We start from the raw sequence: 19,584 nt of genomic DNA on the forward strand, positions 1-19,584 counted from the left end.
AGGCCATTCGAAAAAAATCATGAAGTAGAAAATGATAGAAATTTAGATATCCGGAAATTGAATACACAAATATTCTCAGTGCTTGTAATGAGGAAGCAACATTAAACCAACAGACCATGGCAGCCGCACAGTAATCCATTATTGCTCTTTTAACCGAGCTTTTTCCACAATTTAAATGTGTCGAATTGGTACATACTGTCTTAAATAGACCCTTTAACATTCTGTATAAAGTCATCAACAGAGCGAAATGGCGAAACTAATACCGACGGTAGAAAAACAAAGTGCCCGAATGTGCCCAATTATGATGATGAACTGATCAATTTGGCAAATTACAAATTCGCAACATCACGGGCATTATAGTCACCCCATTAATCATGGGCGTTGGCATAGGGCATATTAATGCTGGCGCTCATGTGACACAAAAAACACTTGTTTTTGAGACCAGAAATATGAACCGAAAGGCATCTCACAGTTTCCCATGAAGAAGAAGCCTCCAATTACAAGGTTATTAAGCAAAAATTTAATCACGTTTGCACTTGATGCGCGAATTGAGTTCGCGGTGCTGGGTTTGAATCTCGCGCTAGCCAAGACACATCCGTTTGAGCGGAGACACACGACGCGCCATCTATCGGAAACGGTTTCAAGTAATGTGGCCCGGCTCGCGTGTAGTGGGTTGGTTGAAAAAGTTCTTCGGAGTATTTGGAATTGGATGCCACCTTTTTAAGTAAATTCTAAAATCGTAGCTAACAACATAAACACGCTACTTTCCTATGTTAGAAGGTTTCTTAGCCTGATTCTACCGATATTGTTAGATCGTTAATCTAGGATTCCTTAGACAACACCCGCTCTGAAAAAAGGGAAACGGAATAATTGAAACTAAACTAGAGGTCATAGTAACTAGTTACCGATAGCTTTACTTTGCGCGCAACCGACTGACAGAAACCGACATCTGCGATCAGTGACAGCAGCGGCATCGCGGGCCGTTCTCAAGATCAACTCGCTGATGGCGCGATCCGCTGGTCAGTGGCCAGTAACCAGATGCTGAGCAAGAGCGAGCCAGCGAGACACAGAGGGAGAGGGCAAGAGGAAGATCGCGAGATGATCGAGATGAACCGATGGACCGGCTGTCAGGCCCGACAGAGACACCGGACCGTGCGGCCGGACCGTGGTCGTGGCGTCGCCGCCATCGTCGTCAGGTCGTTGGTTTCGGTTTGAAAATTTTATTTTTAACATCAGTCTGGGTCTTGGGTTGCGTTGCTCGCAGGGTTGATGCTAGGAAGCCCCGGTTAGTGGTGGTGGTCAGTTTAGTCCACCAGGTCCACCGTCGTCGTCGTCGTCGTCGTCCTCGATTGCTCGCCTTGGCAGGACGTCTTTTTCGCCCAAAAATTGCGCTGGCATCGTGGCTCTCGGGTGGCCCCAGTGGTGATAATGTGGCCTCCGTCTAGTTGATCCGGTAGGGTCTGGGTCTGTCGAGTGTAGTTCGCGTGTCTCAAAAGTGCGATCAAGGCCTCGCCGGGGCGGTGTACATTCCACGAGGACAGGGATCTCCTTTCGCCCTAATGACTGGTTTTGAAGCCAATGTCAATCACACAGGGCTCATAAACAGTGATGATTCATCCGTTTTCGGTCAAACCCAGGCTTTCCGCGGCTCGTTAATGTACCCGGGGCTCTCGCAGACCCGAAGGATAGCCCGCAGCCAGCAGTTCTGTTTGTGAAGTGGATCGAGCTAGGGGCGCGGGCCACAGTTAAAATCGTGACGTGCTAAATTCATTGATAGAAAATCAATCGTGAGTGTACCGCTTAAGGTATCGCCGCCGAAAGGGCGATCGGCAAAGCTCCCGAAGGAGGTCGGTCCCCGCCGGTGTGGCTGGCCCACTGCTGGCTATTTTCGAATCAACAGCCACCATTGTTCGTGCTGCATTGGATTGTGTGTCTCTCAGTCAGTGGCCCCAGTGGCGCTTTGGAAGTTTCCTAAAAAGTAGTTTCGGGGGTTTTCCCACTCCGTCCATCAAAATGGTGGTTGAGTTCAAAGTTTGAAGCAACCGACCGCTGCTGCCCAGTGCGCTAAGTAAAAATAATCCACCAAACAAATCAGGGAAACAGGGGTCGGTCGGTCGACAGGATGGCCCGTCCCCGTCGGTGGTAGTCGGAAAAATTCCTTCAATATGGTGCAAATTAAATGGTACAAAAATACATCATTGTCTGTGCGTGTGTGCGCGGCCACGTTGTGTTCTATTTATTCGTCACCGTGTTTGTGAGTCGCACGGAAAAGCGGCGGAAAATCCGCCACCGTTCCCAAGTGCGCGAGTTGGTTGGTATTTGAGCGGTTGTTTCGGTTGTTTTAAAATTTTGCTCAATCTTCACCTCGCCCCGGCAAGGCGACAACCGACGGTGAATGCTTTGGCGCTGCGACCGCGAAAAGTGTGTAGAAAATCGTGGGAAGCCCCGGATTAATCCGTGTGACAAATCAGCTGTCGGAGCAACAAGCGAAGCGAAGGCAGTGGCAACGGCTCTGCACCGGGCATAGTGAACCGCCCACACACGGGTTGGCCAAGGAGCGACCCTGACGACGGCAGCTAGTTTACCAAGACGGCACACACACACGCGCGGACGCGCTGCAAGGGTGGTCAAAATGTTGAAGCATAAAACTCGGCATAATCGCCACAACACCACCTACAAGCCCCCGTTTATGCGCAAACGAAGGGTAAGTACGCACGCCAACGCACGTTTCCTCCGGAACTCCGGAACAGGAAGCGTTATTGGAATCTCTTAAAGTTCAGCACGAAGAAGCAGAGCAGAAACCTTTCAAACAATGTACCGACTCACAAGTGCGATGTTCCACTAGAGTCATCACCATCGGCAGCAACCAACAACATCCCGTTCCCATCTCCCTTTTTTTCTCTCTCTGCGGTGACACGATAAATAACGTTTCGCCACCCGCCACTAATCCCCGGTACATCCGGTACGAAATCCACTGGCAATCCACATTGGCCTGCCCAACCTTCGGTGGTGGTGTTGGTTTATGTTGCCATTTTCGCCCTCACCACCGCTGTTGCTGTTGTTGATGTGTGTGCGGCGGCCCAGCAAAGCGGGTGGGTGTCAAATGGGTCGAAATTCATTCATGGTTTTAAAACTGCCCACCACCAAGCAACTCGTTCCACAACTCGTACAGCAACGCCTTGGATGGCGTCGTCGTCGTCGTTGTCGTATTTGTTTGTGCATCACGCTCGAGTGGGAGAGCTACAAGGGAAGCCAAACTGCTGGCCCCTCGGATTTGTCGCATGATCATCATGGTCTTGCCTTGTAGCTGGCCCGGCTTCTGGTCAGCCTCGTCCCAAGGGCGGATTCGAATCGATGAATGGAATTTGGCAAAGTATACCGTGCACGTCACGGGAAGCCTGCATGTTGAATGAATGACGTGCGAGGCATCACTAGAGAAGTCGATCGCCGTTAAATAAACAAACGGTTGGAGCGTTTTCTGAAAAGACTTACTCTTTCGAACTTACTTTAAATCAGTTTCGAAAATAATATATTCCCCCAGCCCGTGACGCACTTCGCTGCGGAGATTCAGCATGTGTGTATGCGCAAAGTCATTAGTCAATCTCTCCCATCTGGCCTTGGCCTGCTCTCATGCATTCTGGACAGTCGCCGCCATTTTACATTTGTCACGCACGAGAAACTGGCCTCCGTCCTGGGTCTTCGGATGACACCACCATCGAGCGACCTTCGACCATCTTACGCCTCGTTTTAAATCCTCTGCAGCGTATCAAACCAATAGATACAATCCGTTCCGTCCAGCCGGCTGGCTGAATGTCGAGCAAAAGAAATGTAGTTTTCGGTGCCAAAAGACCCGCTAGCTGGCCACTGCCTGTATGTCATTCGAAATGTAAATCCTGGGCCGCCGCCGTAAAGGCTGAGTAAATTGGAGAAATCCCCTGCCGCTGCGCTGCTGTTGGTGCATTGTTTGATTACATTTTGGCGTCACGCTGGCATCTTTGGCTGGAAAAGAGATGAGATACGTTCAGCGCAGGAACATTCTTACACAGGACGAACTGCGGGCTTCCTGCGGGTCTCAATTTTACTTTTGTTACTTTCAATTTTGCATGCTTTGTGCTCATTGCTATAATTTTATAGCAATGAGTCAAGCATATGTGGTGGATAAAATGGAGGTCATTTTTATACCCTTTTTGGATGGTTTAGTGTAGTGGAGTCTAATGATTTCGATACATGGAGACGCCTGGTACTTTGTAGAAAAATTGCAGATAAATACATTTCCTCTATTGCAAATATTATGGAAAGTTAATCCTAAAATAGTCAGACCTTATGGAAGAGTTTTCCAGTCAGCAAACGATGGAAATGATGGCGTGTTAACGCTTTGAGGCCCCGGCAGATTGAGTAATTTACGAACAGCGCAGCGGACGCGCTGTGTGTGTCAAACGTGAGTGAGAAATATGGCCCCAGCTCGTTCGGATTCACACTGAATGCTATTATATCTCAAATGAAGTGGCAAAATACGAGCCATGTTTCGTAGATTTTTGCAACCACCACGTTGGGTGGCGGCCCCAAGAACGGGTCATCGTCGTGCTGCGTCGTGGTCTCAAGTGCTTAAAAAATCCAACCCATCCTTCAAACACACACACGCACTACGAAGTTCGTGATCATGCGTGTTTCAGTGGCGAACAGGACAGAAAAAACCGTCACACCGTAAATCGTAAATCAGAACGTGCTTCGTACGTGCGATGTCGTGCCGGGCTATTCTTCTTTAATCGGCGACTCCGTGGAAAACTATAGTCCTGTCCTCTTTCCGATTCGGTCCGACTCTCTCTGTTCTACCTAACACTTGGTTAACGCACCACAAAATAAAAAAAAGTCTTGGCGTCGTTTTGACCCGCAACAGCTTTCTCGGGTTCAATATTTATAGCGCCAGTGGCGGTCGCCGTGAAGAGCGGTTTGGCACAATCCTCGCATCGAGACCGAGAGAGAGAGAGAGGGAGAGTGAGTGAGAGAGAGAGAGAGATAAACGATGCCTTCGTCGGCCGATCGAGTTGGCGTTCACTTTACAACATTCCGCAACCAATCAACCTTTCAGCGATCGTTGCCTCTTCGAACCGCGCCGAAATCGGCCGATTGAAGTCAACGATGTGAGTTTCATTGCGTAAACAACGTAACCTATGTTTGCGGGGGACGGCACCCACATCCCGCTTTTGGTGGGCCTTTGAAATTTCCCGCCAACCAGCCGATCGGCCGCTAATGCATTAGGGCCGACGATTGACTGGATCGGCGCCGGCTGATGGGAACTTTCCTCGCCCGGTAGTCGTTAGGGGCGCTGGATGTTTTGAACTCTTTTGATTACGAGCTTTCACTAGTGGCGAGTAGGATACAGATGTGGTGCTCGGGTTTATGTTCCGCGATCGATGATAGATCGATGGGGCATAAACTTCGTTGAGAGCAAGCCAGAAGCGAACTGACGCATGATAAATTAGGCAAACCGATGCGTGTTGATAATGACTGGTCGTGTAGCATATTTTACAGGATTTCGGTAATCACAGAGTATAAATCTCGGTGCTGCAAGCGTTTGAGTTCTCATGGCTTCGCGGGAAGATTGCGCCAGCTAGAAAATAATGACACAGACAACACAGTGCTGTCGAACAAAACATACACAAAAACCCGCCCTTTGCGTATGCAGTGCACTGTTTGGACATGGACAACGGCGCGCAAAGCCGGCCGTAGCCGGTTAGTTAAACCCTTCATTTGCACATTTCATCGTAATCGCACGGCACGGCGACGTTCAGCAAACAAACGTCAGGAATGATCCGTTCGGAAGCGGCTTTAGATGCCATCGACAAACGGGACTCTTTCTGGTGTGAAAACGGACCACTTTTCCCGGGTTCCGTTCCCCTTTGGTGACATTTTGCGGAACCGGACCGAACGGTGAACAATGGCGCCGCCCTTCTTTCGTGCCAGATCCAGGAAGCGGCAACTTTTCTAGTTTCGAAAGTGTTTGCGGGCAAAGCCAACAGGGCAGCATAAGAAAATCTCGGGCCCTTCTTTGCATCGAAACCAGTGGAAACCAGTGCTCGAAGGAACGATGCTAATAAACAGTATCTGTATGCTTATGATACGGCAGACAAGCTGGCTGCGTGGTGTGTTCGTGACTCGATTGTAAAGGAACCGCTTGTATTAGGCACACAAGTATGGTCCGGGACTTCTCAAACATTGTTACCGAGCATATATAAAGCCGAGCGAATGTATCCCGCGTATTTGGCGCTTTTGGAAAAAACAATTCAACCCAACAGCGCGAGAACATTAGTGCCTCGTAGAGCTGACCACCACCGGGCCTCTGCAGAGCAATCCTTTTCCTTTGGACACGAATTACTGAGACACATTAAAACAATGGTGCTTATGTTATGCTGTTATTACCATTCATGAGGGATCGTAGTCGAAAACCCCACCCGGGTCTGGAATCAGCCCCCCCCCCCCCCCGAAAACCCCCCCCGCCTGTGGCCCAGCAACATATCCATGTCCTGCGTGCGGTCTTTGCGACACCCGGAAACCGTATAGCCAATTGAAAGCGACTTTCGTCGCTTTCTTCAACTGCCGCCAGTGTGGGTCCTTCCCGCAGCACTTTGTGGCCGTGCGTGCAATTACGCAGATATAAAATATTTTATCTTCATTTCAAACCAACCTTTATGCGACGGCCACCGACGAGTGAAACTTTGTTCATTATATGTAAGCACATAATGGGCTCACCAAATCCCTGTTTGTGGCCACAGCTTGCTCGGCTACCCTCATTATGCTTGTGCACTACCTTCCGGAGGGAATTCTCGACCTCGTTACACGTCACACACACACACGCACACAGCCCTCTCTGGCGAATGCCTCCCCACCGGGAGGAAGAGGAGTGAAAAGAAAGAAAACACATCAAGTATGGGATGTCCTGGCCCCGGGTGGACGCATACGCAAAGCTAAGTGGATACAAAGTGGAAGCTTTTCACGGGGCGATTTCCACGGACACGACCACGCCACGTCGATCGGAAAACCAGCTTGGCCTCCACCACTAATTCCGTTCGCATTAACCCAAGGCGGGGACCGGACCGGACCGGGTGCAAAAACCTCAGCAGGACAACAATATCAGCATTGCAGTAAACGCAAAAGTAAAGCCGCGCAAGCCAAAGAACCCATCCTCGCCGGGCCGGAACTACTGTTTTTGCGGGTTTGCGGGTCCGTCCTTCACCGCCGCCGGTCCGGGTGACGACGCATCCTGCGACCGATTTCGCAACGGGGTCCTTAAAGCCCCGAAACGGGTGCGGGGTCGAACGCATCAAATGTCGATAAAATGATATCATAAAAATAATTTGTAAATGATATCGACCGCACCGTGGCTGCCGTTGCCGGGCGGCACGGGGGTTTACGGCACGGAGATTTTATGGGATCTTCAATGAGCGCCCGGAGCGCCATTAGGGATAACATTAAAGAAGGGCCGACTGCTACAATCGATTTTTGAAAACCACAGCGTTACCCCAGCGAGCGACAGTTTGTCCCTCCGATCTGTCGTCACAAATGACATGCAATAAGTGTGTGTAACGGCGTTCCGACGCCGACCCGAGGCCCTTTTGCCAGCACCGGGCACAATTGTTTCGCGTTACTTCCAACTCAGCCAGCCGGGGCAGCAGATCGGGCGGCTGCACATTTGAAGTATGAATCCTTAATGACGCAACCAACTGGGAGCCCCAGGCCTAAGCACCGAAGGAAGCCATCAAGACGCCTGCTTTGGCCGAGAGTCACGTTTGAATCGTTAATTGCAAGCGCGCTGTATTCGTTGCCGCAGCCATCGCAGTGACAGATGACACTGTGTGCCATCAGGATGCTTGAGACAACGACAACGGACACTTTTTGCCCACCAGCTCCAGGGGTTCCCGTGCTGTCGGTGGAACGAAACGGGACGGGCGAGACGGCACACCGGAAAACGAACACACAGAGAAACGCATCAGTTTATCATCAGTTGTTGTCATCATAATGGACGCGCGCGCTCACTTTCTCACGCTCACCGTGACCGAGCGATTCATTCCGGTGAACGGCTGAGATTCACTCATCGTGAGAATTAGAAAAGTGAGCACGCAACGGCGCGCTGATGCCTGCTTAGCAAGGCATCCCTCTAAATCGCTCTTGATTTCTGTCGCTCCGTGTGTGCTCGGTGTGTTTTTTTCGATGGTTTTTCTCGCTCCCTCAAAGCAGTCCCATCGGATCGATACGCGCATGCGTTTCATTCACACTTGCCTGCGTCAAGGTACAGGGTGCCTCCTGAAACGGGGAACAACAAAACAGCCGTCACTGCCGTGCGCATTGTTGACACTCCGCGACGATTAGGTTGAGAGGAATTTCAAACGTTTCTCGTCTACCTTTTTACAAAACAATTGAAATACTTTCATCGGGAAAAGAATGGCCACCCTGTGCCGGAGAAAGCAATACAAAATAACCCACATGCCAGCGAGTCATGTGAGACCTGTGCCTCCTCGAAATGCTGTCAGCTGGAAGTATCCCGTGGTCGACGCGGCCGTCACCGCGAATCCGTAGTGCGCTCTCGGTGCTCTGACTCACCAGGCGCCTCCATTGACACGAGCGAACCGCACGCAATTTCTCTCTTTCTCACGCGAGGCGAGTGAACACGCCGCCAGCGAACGGAGAGCGAGAGTAGAACGCAACCGCAGCCAGTCAGCCGTAGGGCCATCGCTCGCTGAATGGGGAGAGTGAAAAAATAACTTTCATTCCAACCGACCGACGGAGGAAAAAGTGCGTTCCGAGTGGCCAACGGTCCAAAATCGGTGACAAAACTGGTGGAAAACTATCGCAAAACGTTGCCCAACGGGAACCGATTTTCCGTGTCTCATTGTGGGACCCCTCCCGCCCGTCGTAGCCGCAGTGCCACAGTTCGACCACTTGCCGTTCCACGGGTGCCACCGTGTGCCTCGACCGTGCGTCGACGTGGACGATTCGGTGCGGGTTTTTCCTTCGCTTTCAGTTCCCATGTTCACCGTGTCGTGTTGCGGTTGCCGATTGTTTCCGTGCCCAGCCGTGCCCAGCAGGTTTATTGTTTATTGTGCAGTTCCTAGTACGGGGTATGGCCAACTACCCGAAGGTGTGAATTTTCAGGCAGTGAAATTCGCCAAAGCACAGCGCGCTGCCCCCGAAAACGGTGCTCTTCTGTGAGGGGGGCAATCGAACGAGGAGGACAAATAGAGACGGACGGAAAAACGGTTCCGTATCTCCCATGTTCCGTATTGAATGCTTGCTTCGAGCCCCAAAAATCCAGTCGTCGAGCCCATAAACTGTTTTCCATCTGCCACCGCTCTGCCATCGGTTGGGGGGCGGAAAAAGTGGCCCAAATCAGTGCAGGTGGCGGGGCATATTTTCCCGAACTCGCGGCCCTCCCATCGGAACGCGAAAATTCCGAATTCAATCATGGGAAGAAATGCCACCGTGAATTTTCCCAACTCCCAGCGAGGTGTACTCCGCCGTTCGGTTGTGAGTGTGTTTGTGGTTAGCGCTAAGTGTTGGCCCATCCACCTATGGCCCGTCGATGTGTGTGTGTGTGCGCTTACGGGAACCTCGCTTTTGGAGGACACGGCAACTGACATCCGATCCGCAGTCCGAGAGAAACCAATTTGCAGTCGTTTTTATTTTCTAATTTTCAAAGCAATCAGCATTCGAAGGAACGTCCATTTAAGTGTTTCCACACATTCCAATAGTTTTCATTTTATGGGACTCTTTTTTTGTCCCCTTCACATTTATTACTTTTCGCTTCAACGAAAGGGTGTGCTTTGTCTGGGGTGTTGTAGGAAAAATTCCAAAAATAGTCGGATTGTTTATAAAAACCAGTGAACATTCTTGTGAACTCGCTGCACCGCCAGCATCGGTACGCAGGAGAGCCGGATTGAGTGTTAAAGAGGGCACATCTTCAGAAAAGAAACACAGTGAGAGAGTGAGAGAGCGAGAGCGAGAGCGAGATATTGCCAAGTGGAATGTGAATTGTTTCAGATGAAATCTCATGTCGGAGAAAACAGCAAAGCCTTGTTTGCTTTAAAAACGGACAGGACCTTGCTTTCCACTCTATTTACACTCCCCCCCACCCGTGGCCACGTATTGGTCCGGAGACATGATTTATTGTACGTCACCGTCTTCTGTCACCATACTGGAGTTAGCGGCTGTTTTGATATTTCTTCCTCGATATATAGTCGTTGGGGAATGGCCATGGCTAATCGCACTACATTTTCCACCCGTCTGTGTGCGTGTTGCTTCATCTTCTTCGGTCCGAAGGAGAGAATTCATTTGTGGCTCAGAAATCTCAGTTCCGTTGAGGCCCTGCGAAAACCACGGCCACACCACGGAGGTTCATTCGCTGGCTGCACACTCTCGCCTAAGATGTTAAGATCCGGCCGCTGGTTTCGGATACGGTGTCACGGTCATCTCGCGCTGGCTCTCTTCTCTGCGCAAAAACGCGAATGCTGTCAGTGTCGGGAAACGGGAGCAGCTCTCGGTCAGGTGGAACATCCGGTATAGTCTGGCCCACTGAGGAGATGAACCGATCGTCTCGTTCGGTGACAAATGAACCTCACTCGCTGCGCTCTCGCTCGGCCGCTGGCCGTGTAAACACAACTGGCCCTTAGCACTCACACAACCAGTGTTTACGGCCACCGTTGTCGCATGTAAACACAGTTGCTCCCGACTGGCTGGCTGGCTGCGTACGGGCTCCGGTGCTGACAAACAGCGGAACGGAACCGGAGCACGATCTGTCAGTGTAAGCTCGTCGTCCCGCAGACGAGCACATCATCGAAGTAAACAGCGTCCTTGCCCGAACAAGTTGTCAAGCAGCGATTTATTCCGAAACCGATTAACCGTTTTGTTTGTTCCAATACCGACAGCAATCAGTGGCCCAGTTTAAGTAGTTCTCTAGACGCACTTTGGTTGACGTGCAAAGTTTAACGGAAATTTGAATTCGAAACGCGTTTCGAGGCGAACCGTATGGCTCAAACGAACCGCATTCTGTAGTGGACTCGATAAAAGTTCGTGTTGGTGGTGAAATAAGTTGTTGTTTCTCCCTTTCTTTTTCCGGTTCGGTTAGTAGTGAAAATTACGACAAGTAGGCCGTGGGGCAGCAGAAATGTCGGCATAATTCATTCGCACACAATTAGAGTGTAGGTCTCCCGCGAGAGCAAACGCGTAATTGGGTTAATGCCACTGATTTAGTTACCGCACGATGCTGACCATCATCGTCATCATCATCGACGGATAGTGTGGCGTACGAGGCGGTTTAAAGGCGGTAAATCCCGTGACAAGGCGCAAGGCGCAATAGTGAGCTTCTCGTCGAACGGCGTTTTATGATTTCATTACTTGCCCGACACCCCCCGACGCACCGTGACGCGCCGGCCGGCAACCAGTGAGCCGTGAGTGAGGAGGTGCTGGTGAACGGTGTCAGGACATCCGCAGTCGTTGCCGTGTTAGCGGGCCCCGGAACGCTGGTACGCCGCTGGTTGGTGCGGCCGCACCGCGATCGCAGCCGGCACCGCGATCGCAATAGCACCGAAAATATCCGGTCTAGAAGAAGATTGGCGGCCTGATCGGCCCATGGTGCAGCGAGCCTCATCGGATGCCCCATCCGTCTCCGGGGGGCATCGAGAGTCGCGCATCGGCCTCGGGCTGGGCTACACGTCGTACCAGAGTGCCGGCTACAACAAGCTTTTCACGCAGGTTAGTTCCCACGCAGTCGAGATCGGGACCCGGATTCGGAGGGAGCGATTCAGGAGACTCCGAAATGGTCATGTGGTGTGGTAGTACACTTCATATCAATTATTGAAAGCGCGTTACTCTAGGTGAATGTGACGCTTCAGGCAACTCCAACTCGAATAATGCAGATCTAAATATATTACTACCGATTGCGAGGAATAAAGTACTCCATCCAACCCTAATTCGCAGACTGGTCCAATCTGTATTGACCAAACACAAGACGGCCGGCAACCAGGCAGGGGTTCGGCTGCCGAATGACGGAGGAGAAGCTATAAATAAAGTGACTCACAATGGAGTTTTGCGAACGTCACGAGGACCATACGGCCAATCCAGCCGGGCCAATCCCTTTGGCCGGGTTTAGTTATTTTAAAATCGGAAATCTTGCTGTGACTCAGCCTCGCAGGACGACAACCTGTCAGCCGAATATTTCGCGTGCCATCGCAAAACCAATTGACACTTCGACACGTCCAGGCGTCGGACGTCGGACGTGCCGGTGGCCAACTATTTATGGCCGACCGCACTCCGAGACAACTCCGATTCGCCGCACCGCCGGTATTCATATTAGGTGTGTGAATTAATTCTTGTCGTTTTACAAAAGCTTTACTCACTGAATGTAACAAATTTTGTTTTTTATGAAATTTGTGTTTGACAGCTACTGTCATTACGCATCTAACGCAGTATAGATTCTTTGGTCAAAGTGTAAACAACACCTGTTTTAAGCATCTGAAAATGTCGAGTAAAGTGTTTTTGCGTGAAGTATTTCTTCATTACTTCTTGCACTGCAAAAAAGAAAGGGGTTCTTGTACCGAATAGTTACTGTTGATGAAAAGGGTAGTTATTACAAGAATCCTAAACGAAAAAAGGACTGGATACAGCCTGGTGAACCCGCCCCATAGCAACCAAAGCGAAATATTCACTGCGCAAAGGTTGTGCTGTGCATATGGTGAGATATGAAAGGTGTGGTGTACTATGAGCTTTCGGAACCTAATGGAATTATTGATAGACAACAATTAACGCATTTGAAGCAAAGGTTTGGCCGTAAAAAGACCAGAATGGGATAAAAGACATGGTAAGCTGATTTTTCAAAATGGCAAAGCTCGACCCCACAACGGAAAACCGGTCAAAATCTCGAACCTATCTCGAAAATGTCGGATGGGAACTGTTAACCCCCCGCTGTATTCACCAGATGTTGCTCTTTCGGACTACTATTTATTCCGTTGCATAAGTAACGATTTGGCAGTACAGAGGCTCACTTCTTTTGAAGGTATTGGAAAGGTCTCTGAGTGAATCGCTGATAAAGATGAGGAGTTCTATCGACACGGAATCGAAGAACTACCTAAAAGATGGCAGAAAGTAGTAGTCATACGTTTTGTTGCCGTACTTAGGTCACAAATGTTCCATGAAAACGGCAATAATTAATTCACACACCTAAGGTTTCCAAGATGCTCGCGTCCGCTCGCTGAAGGCATGTCCTTGCGTGTGGCGGCTTCCAGCGAGATGTATTTTAAAAGTTGTCACCGACCGCCACCAAAATGCTGGCGGCTGCCAATAAAAGACTAGCCTCAACCTGTCTGCTGTCAAAACCGTGTGACCGCAATTGGGCCGGTGGATAATTACCTTTCTCGTCCGAAACCGAAACTGACACCCGGGCTTACATTAGCATATGCGGCCACCGGTACATCGGTTGGCCGAGGTACCGCGGCGCTAGTCCAAGAACTACCATCAACCCCGTAGTCGAGGAAGTGGTCGAGAAAATGGTACGCAAAGCAGGAGCAGCAGAATTGTGCACATCGTTCGGAAGTCAAAATTCGCGTGTCAGAGTGTGTGTGTGTGCCTGTGTGACCCCTTTTCCAACTTCCAAGATGATGGGCCGGGGCACGGGGTTTATGGGGCGGCCAACAAATTGAGCTATCATTCCGCGGAACCGCAACCAAAGTGATCCACTTTTGGCGGGCTTATTATTGTCTATTTTGGGCCGCGGCCCGTCATGTCTTCGTTCTTGGGAAATTTGTCCAACTCACAAATTGGGCAAAGCGGTCCCGGGTCCCGGCAGATGCAGCTCTCAAGGCCTACGGGGTCTACGGTCCCAAGACGATGGGGCACCGGGAAACAGACAGGAAATCCAATTATTGGGCACGGGTAGCCAGCAACCAGCAACCCTGTGTCCCGTGTTGCGATTTCGGGAACGACAAATATCGGGCGGCACGTGACGGTGAAGGAAGTGGTCCGGACGCCCGACGGCGTTCCCCCTATAAGCGCCGCGTCATGCAACGGAGTTTCCGCGAAGTCACTCCATCAAAACCGCAGCAGGAACCGAACCTAACGACGACGACGACGGCCAGCTGGTGCACATACGTCGTTGTGTTTTTCCCACCCAAGCGGGTGGTGCATATGAGCTCCACCCACCTTTACCACCCGCGAACACGGTACTGCAACTTCCGGAACTGGCGCTAAAGCGCAACCCGTTAACCCGTCCACCAGCCCACGTGGGTTGCAGGACGTGAACGTGGGACGGGATTCAATTGCATTGCGCCTGATTGCACCTCCAGCGCCCAGCGACCCGGTGGCACGCCATTTCTTTTGTCCCTTCGGCCACCGTCACCAAGAAAATGGGTTTTGTTTGGGAAACTTTAACCACCCCAAAGGGGCGGCCACGCGGCAAGCGGGGAAATAAATTTCTGCAGTAAAATGTTGCAATAAATTTTGTCATCGTTTAATATATTCTAAAATTTATGAACCCCCCCCAAGGGTCGGTCCCTCGGCCTCGGGTGCAAAGGTGTGCAGTCCGTGGCACCTGCAATGGGCAGTCGTGCCACGTTTACAAGGTTGCACCGGGGGTCGGCCCGGGTCCTGTGTACGCCATGCGGCTCTGTGTTAGGCCGCAGCACTCGGCTCGGCTCGGTAAGTGATTTTCCCGAGGGACCAGTCACAACACAAACACTCTACGGCAGCAGCAGCAGCAGCAGTGCGGGAAGGAGTGCGGTCAACTGAGGGGCACTGGCAAAAAGTTTGCATGCATTACTGCTGCATGTGGCTGTCCCCGGGGCGTCGAGAAAGTAACTGCAGTTCAGCAGTGCCTGCAGCGGCAAGCGCTCTGCAGTGGCCCGGCATGGCGTGTGACGTTCCGAAGTCCTTTCCTGGACCCGCTTCTTGGAACTCCGACTCTAATGAAGAGGGGGAACTAGCAAAGAACACTAGCGTAAGGACATTTTCTTAGAAAAACTCCCGGAGAGTTCCCGAAGAAAAATTAGAATTTTAGACACGAGTCACACGCGTTTCAACACTTTTTACCCGGCAGAGACTGGCACCATCGCATTATTGACGCTCTTTAATCGCCCGTTGGGTGGCAAAATAACTGCCTGCCCCCCCGAGTGACGCACAGACGCACACACACACACGGACTGAGCCGGTCCCGGGTCGCGTATTGTTGCGCGCATTTGTTTGTTTCCGCGTCGCCGACGTAAATACGGCAAACATCATAATGCTCCTGATCGCCAGTCCTCACGCCCGCCCGACCGCGCGTTGGGGGCCGGGCGGACTTCCGGTCGCACCACCGGCAGCTCACGCCCGCATTCGGGCGACACAATGTGCCGATTTAGCGAGCATTCGGTGGCTAAAAATAGCCACAATGGGCAAACAGTGATGGGGTCTGCCGTCGTCTAAAATGGGCGCGCGCTTTCCACTTGACATCGTTCGCCGGCCACTGGCCCACCCGCCGCCCTGCTAGAGGGTCCCTTAGTGCGCCTATGTTTACGCCCCGTAGTAGAGACGCAGGCCGGGCTGTCCTTTTGGGGCGATTAGCGTGGCGAGCGCGCCCGCGCGATTAGGTCAACGTTGCTTGCCGCCCGCGTGTTACGGTCCCGGCCGGGGCCATCACGCCCCCACGCTGATGTGCTGCTCACTCTCACCGGTGTCCTTTCCATCCTTCGGCAGGGTTCAGCGGATTCCAACTACTCTCAACCATCGTCCGATCTGTCGCTAGACGAGGAAAAGGAATCGCTTCGGCGAGAGAAGGAACGTCAGGCGCTGGGTCAGTTGGAAAAAGCGAGGGTAAGTAGCGCGCGAAGCTGGAAGTCCTGAAATCGACCACCTTGTCCTCAAACACTTGTCTGTCTCGTTCCGGCGGCGCGCACAGAGTAAACCTGTTGCATTTGCTGTGAGGACGAATGTTTCGTACGATGGCAGTTTGGATGACGACTCGCCGGTGCACGGCAGTGCCGTGTCGTTCGAGGTGGGCGATTTTCTTCATATCAAGGTACGTGCTACGGCCGCCGAAAGGCTGCTGTCCCAATCTTGCCCCCAGACTCACTTACAACATCCTGTTCTCTCTCACACAGGAGAAATACGACAATAATTGGTGGATTGGGCGATTGGTTAAAGAAGGCTGTGAAGTGGGATTCATTCCCAGTCCCGTTAAGCTAGAACACATACGAATGCAGGTGCGTATGTGTGCCACATCCGGTTCGGTGCTCCCCATGCTCCTCTAACTCCGTGCTCTCTCTCCGTTCAGGCGTCGGCGGCCCGCTCATCCAAGCTATATACAAGTAAGGGATCATCATCTAGCGGTAATTTAGGAGCATCTGGAGTGCCAGGTGCGGAACCATCACGAGGTAGCACACCCCCAACACCTGGTATGACACAGATTTACTTTATCTCTTTCGTTCTGTATGTGGTTTCTTTCTCTTCCGTTCGTCGATGTCGAATCTGTCGTTACACCCGAGTTTGCGATTGATCCGCGCGGTGTTCGGTTTTCTTTTTCGGTTTCCCTTTTCGGTGTGTGTGTTTTTGGTTTGGTTTCCTTTTCTGTTCTCTCTTTCTTTCTTTCTTTCGCTCTCTCTCCCTTCTCTCTTCTCTGTTACTTTGCTCGTATCGTTTGCTGGTTTTGCTCGGTTTTTCCCGCTTTCCCGCGGTTACGATTTCTTTTCTTTCTTTCGTTTGCTCTGGCTGTGTATCGGTAAACTCTGTCTCTGGTTGTGAGTTGTGTAGTTAGTGGTTTTGGCGTGAAAACAACGTTGTACATTTGGCTGTTGTGTGCGGGGGCAGTGTGCAGGACAAACGGGAAACACAGTGTGTGTGTGTGTGTGTTAGTAGTTTCCCAATCGAACTCCCGATTGAAAGTGTTGCCCGTTTGTTCGTACATTGCCTCGGATAATCAAAAACTCTCGGAAGGGAATGTGACTCAAAATCAGTACCCAAATTGATGTCGTGGCTTCCAGGGGTTTTAGTTGATTGATTTTGTTTCTGTTTTGGCCTTGGTTTCCGTTTGATCCACAACTTCTGAACTAATTCCCCCGTCACACACACACACACGCGCACACACAACTGAGCACACCCAGCCGAGCCTGGGCAAACCGCTGACGCTGCCATCGCCATCGTGGCGGCCTTTCTTGTGTGTTGTTTTCCCCGTCAGTGTGCAGTGCGCCGAGCTGTCGAGGTATACTTTGCCACTTAGCTCCCCCAAGTTGCACCTCCAGTCACCCGCGGGCCTTCCTCGGGGATGCCCCCGGTTATGTGGTTCCGATGGTTGCGTGTGTGTACAGCCTTGGAATCACCAGTTCGTTTGCCTTTTGGTTTCTCTTCCGTTGATTTTTCCTAATTTCCGACACAAACGCCAGACGGATTGGTTGAGCTTTACAGTGACCGTAACACGTACTAAAGACACACTGAACACACATCACGACGAACACCGGACCCGGTGCCGCCGGGAACGAAGAACCGCAGAGGACCGCAGCTCCCTGGACCAGCCAAAAACATTCCCGACACTCACACTGCACAGAACAGGAACACATTGTGTCGAGTAGTAGAACCGTTAGTGCTCATCGCCTCATCCGTGTCTGGCATCCTGGCATCGAATCTACATACTATCAGACTCCTCTGCTCTGCTCCCATCCCCTCCCCCCTGTACAAAGCTTCCCGTTCCCCGTTCGTTCTCCTATTGTGCATGGAAGGTGCGCGTGCAGCTTTTTAGGTCCTCGTTTCCAATCGATCGATCGATTGTAATCAGCCGCCCGTGTAGTGAATGTCGTATTTTCCGTACTTTATCTTCCGATGTAGGGTAGTAAAATTGGTACAAAAATGTGCCCCGTAAAGTAGCCGGTCCGAGTTGGGGAAGTTAATAAAACTTTTGCGCCGTCTCGCGAGCGACGATAATGACCTTACAAGCTCGCCAAGTCTGCCGATTATAATCTTACGTAGCAACAACAAGAAAACCACAAAGGAACTCTCCGTCCAGCTGGTTGGCTGACTTTTGGAAGCACGCTGGTGACGAGCATTTCAATTTCGCTTTTTTTAATGGCCGGTAAAGACCAACAGGTCAGCCACATAAAAATGAACTGATTGTGGAGCGCTTCCCGTGGTGCGGAAAATTGTCTGCGAGTTGTGGGACCACTAGCCTAACGGCCTTCTGGGCGACAAATGTTACTTAAAGTTGACACGCACACGCGGCGGGCCACTTCGACATCGGCCATTGTAGGTTGTAGCTATTCCGGTTCCAAACCATTCCCAAAACATTCCACAACAACAGCCGAGGTTGAGAGGTTTTTACCCTTTCTGGGGGGGGTCAGAAGGTAGAATTTAATGCGCCAGAATATTGATGGCCCGTGTAGGTTCTTGGGCTGAGGAGACCGGAACAGGGACGGTAAATAGCTGAGACTAAAATAAGGTTAGTTGAAAACTTTTGTTGAACAAAATATCAACTTTTGTGGTTGAACATGACGTTTTGCGAGGATTATTATTTTTCTGCTACCTGTTGAAAAAAACTGCTACAGAATCAGATCAAATGATTGTTGATGCTTGGTTTTGGAAGATCCCAGTGCTTTGAGTGGTTTAACAAATTTTAAAATGGTGATTTTGACTCAACAAGCAAATAGCGTCGGAGGACTCCAAGAAAAGAACTTTCTGATGGGACAGAAAGGTGTGATGCATCACAAGCTCCTAAAACCTGGTGAAACTGTTAATTCAGATCGCTGCTGACATTGATCGAAAAACGACCAAAATGACGTGTCTTCTGTACCGCCATGGAGACGCCTGGTGGTTCACAATGGCCATAAAACCTGGCGTCTCCATGACCCCCAAAGCAAAACTGTTTCAGGTTACTATCAAATCACTTGGATGGGAGCTGCTATCCATCCCCGCGTTATTCACCAGACTTGGCTCTTTCCGAATATCATTCTTTTTCTTCGATGGGACACGTATTGGCTGAGCAGCTCTTCGTTTTCTACGAGGAAGTCGAAATGGAATGACTAATTAGTTTACTTAAAAAGTCGAAGAATTCTTTCGTCTAGGAATCCATGATTTAGCAGAGAGATGGGAGAAATTTATAGCTATAAAGTAGAATTTTTCGTTTCAATGTAATAGACATTTGATTTCTTTAAAAAAAAATCCATTTTCAAGTCTTGGACCTGGTAACTTCCCGAGCGACCAGATCTTACTGAGATTGAACTGTAAAATTGAAAACAACGAGCAAAGGTAACAAGTCAACCCTTTGTTGCTGGAGGAGCTTTTTTCCCTATTCGCAGCGTTTTTGGTTTTGGCTAAAACAGGGCACATTGAATGCACTTCCGTTTGCTTGCCACAGTGCAACAAAGCACTGGAACAATCGAGGAACAATTGCACGGATACTTGAAAGAGTACCCGACTGAGCGTCACAGTTGCCGTTTTGTACCAAAAAAAGACAACGGCACACACAAACAGGCATCAATCAGCATGCCGACGATGGCCGACAGATGTGGGGACGTTTGTGTTGAGTGCCACAATTGTCTAGTCTAGGCAAAGGCACAAGGACAGGCACAGCCGAGCGCAGTT

General features: G+C 50.7%; 1 protein-coding gene across 1 annotated transcript in view; it reads left to right on the plus strand.

The window, feature by feature from the left end:
* Positions 1-11,622: 11,622 nt before the first annotated feature.
* LOC128271066 (voltage-dependent L-type calcium channel subunit beta-1) overlaps positions 11,623-19,584 on the plus strand; it is a 12,392-nt gene continuing 4,430 nt past the window's right edge. Inside the window, exons 1-5 of the mRNA XM_053008499.1 lie at positions 11,623-11,745; positions 15,715-15,831; positions 15,917-16,036; positions 16,119-16,220; positions 16,292-16,412. Of these exons, the coding sequence (XP_052864459.1) occupies positions 11,623-11,745; positions 15,715-15,831; positions 15,917-16,036; positions 16,119-16,220; positions 16,292-16,412 (583 nt within the window). The remainder of the gene's footprint in view (positions 11,746-15,714; positions 15,832-15,916; positions 16,037-16,118; positions 16,221-16,291; positions 16,413-19,584) is intronic.

The sequence above is a fragment of the Anopheles cruzii genome, chromosome 3 (assembly GCF_943734635.1).
Source record: "Anopheles cruzii chromosome 3, idAnoCruzAS_RS32_06, whole genome shotgun sequence".
Lineage (NCBI taxonomy): Eukaryota > Metazoa > Arthropoda > Insecta > Diptera > Culicidae > Anopheles > Anopheles cruzii.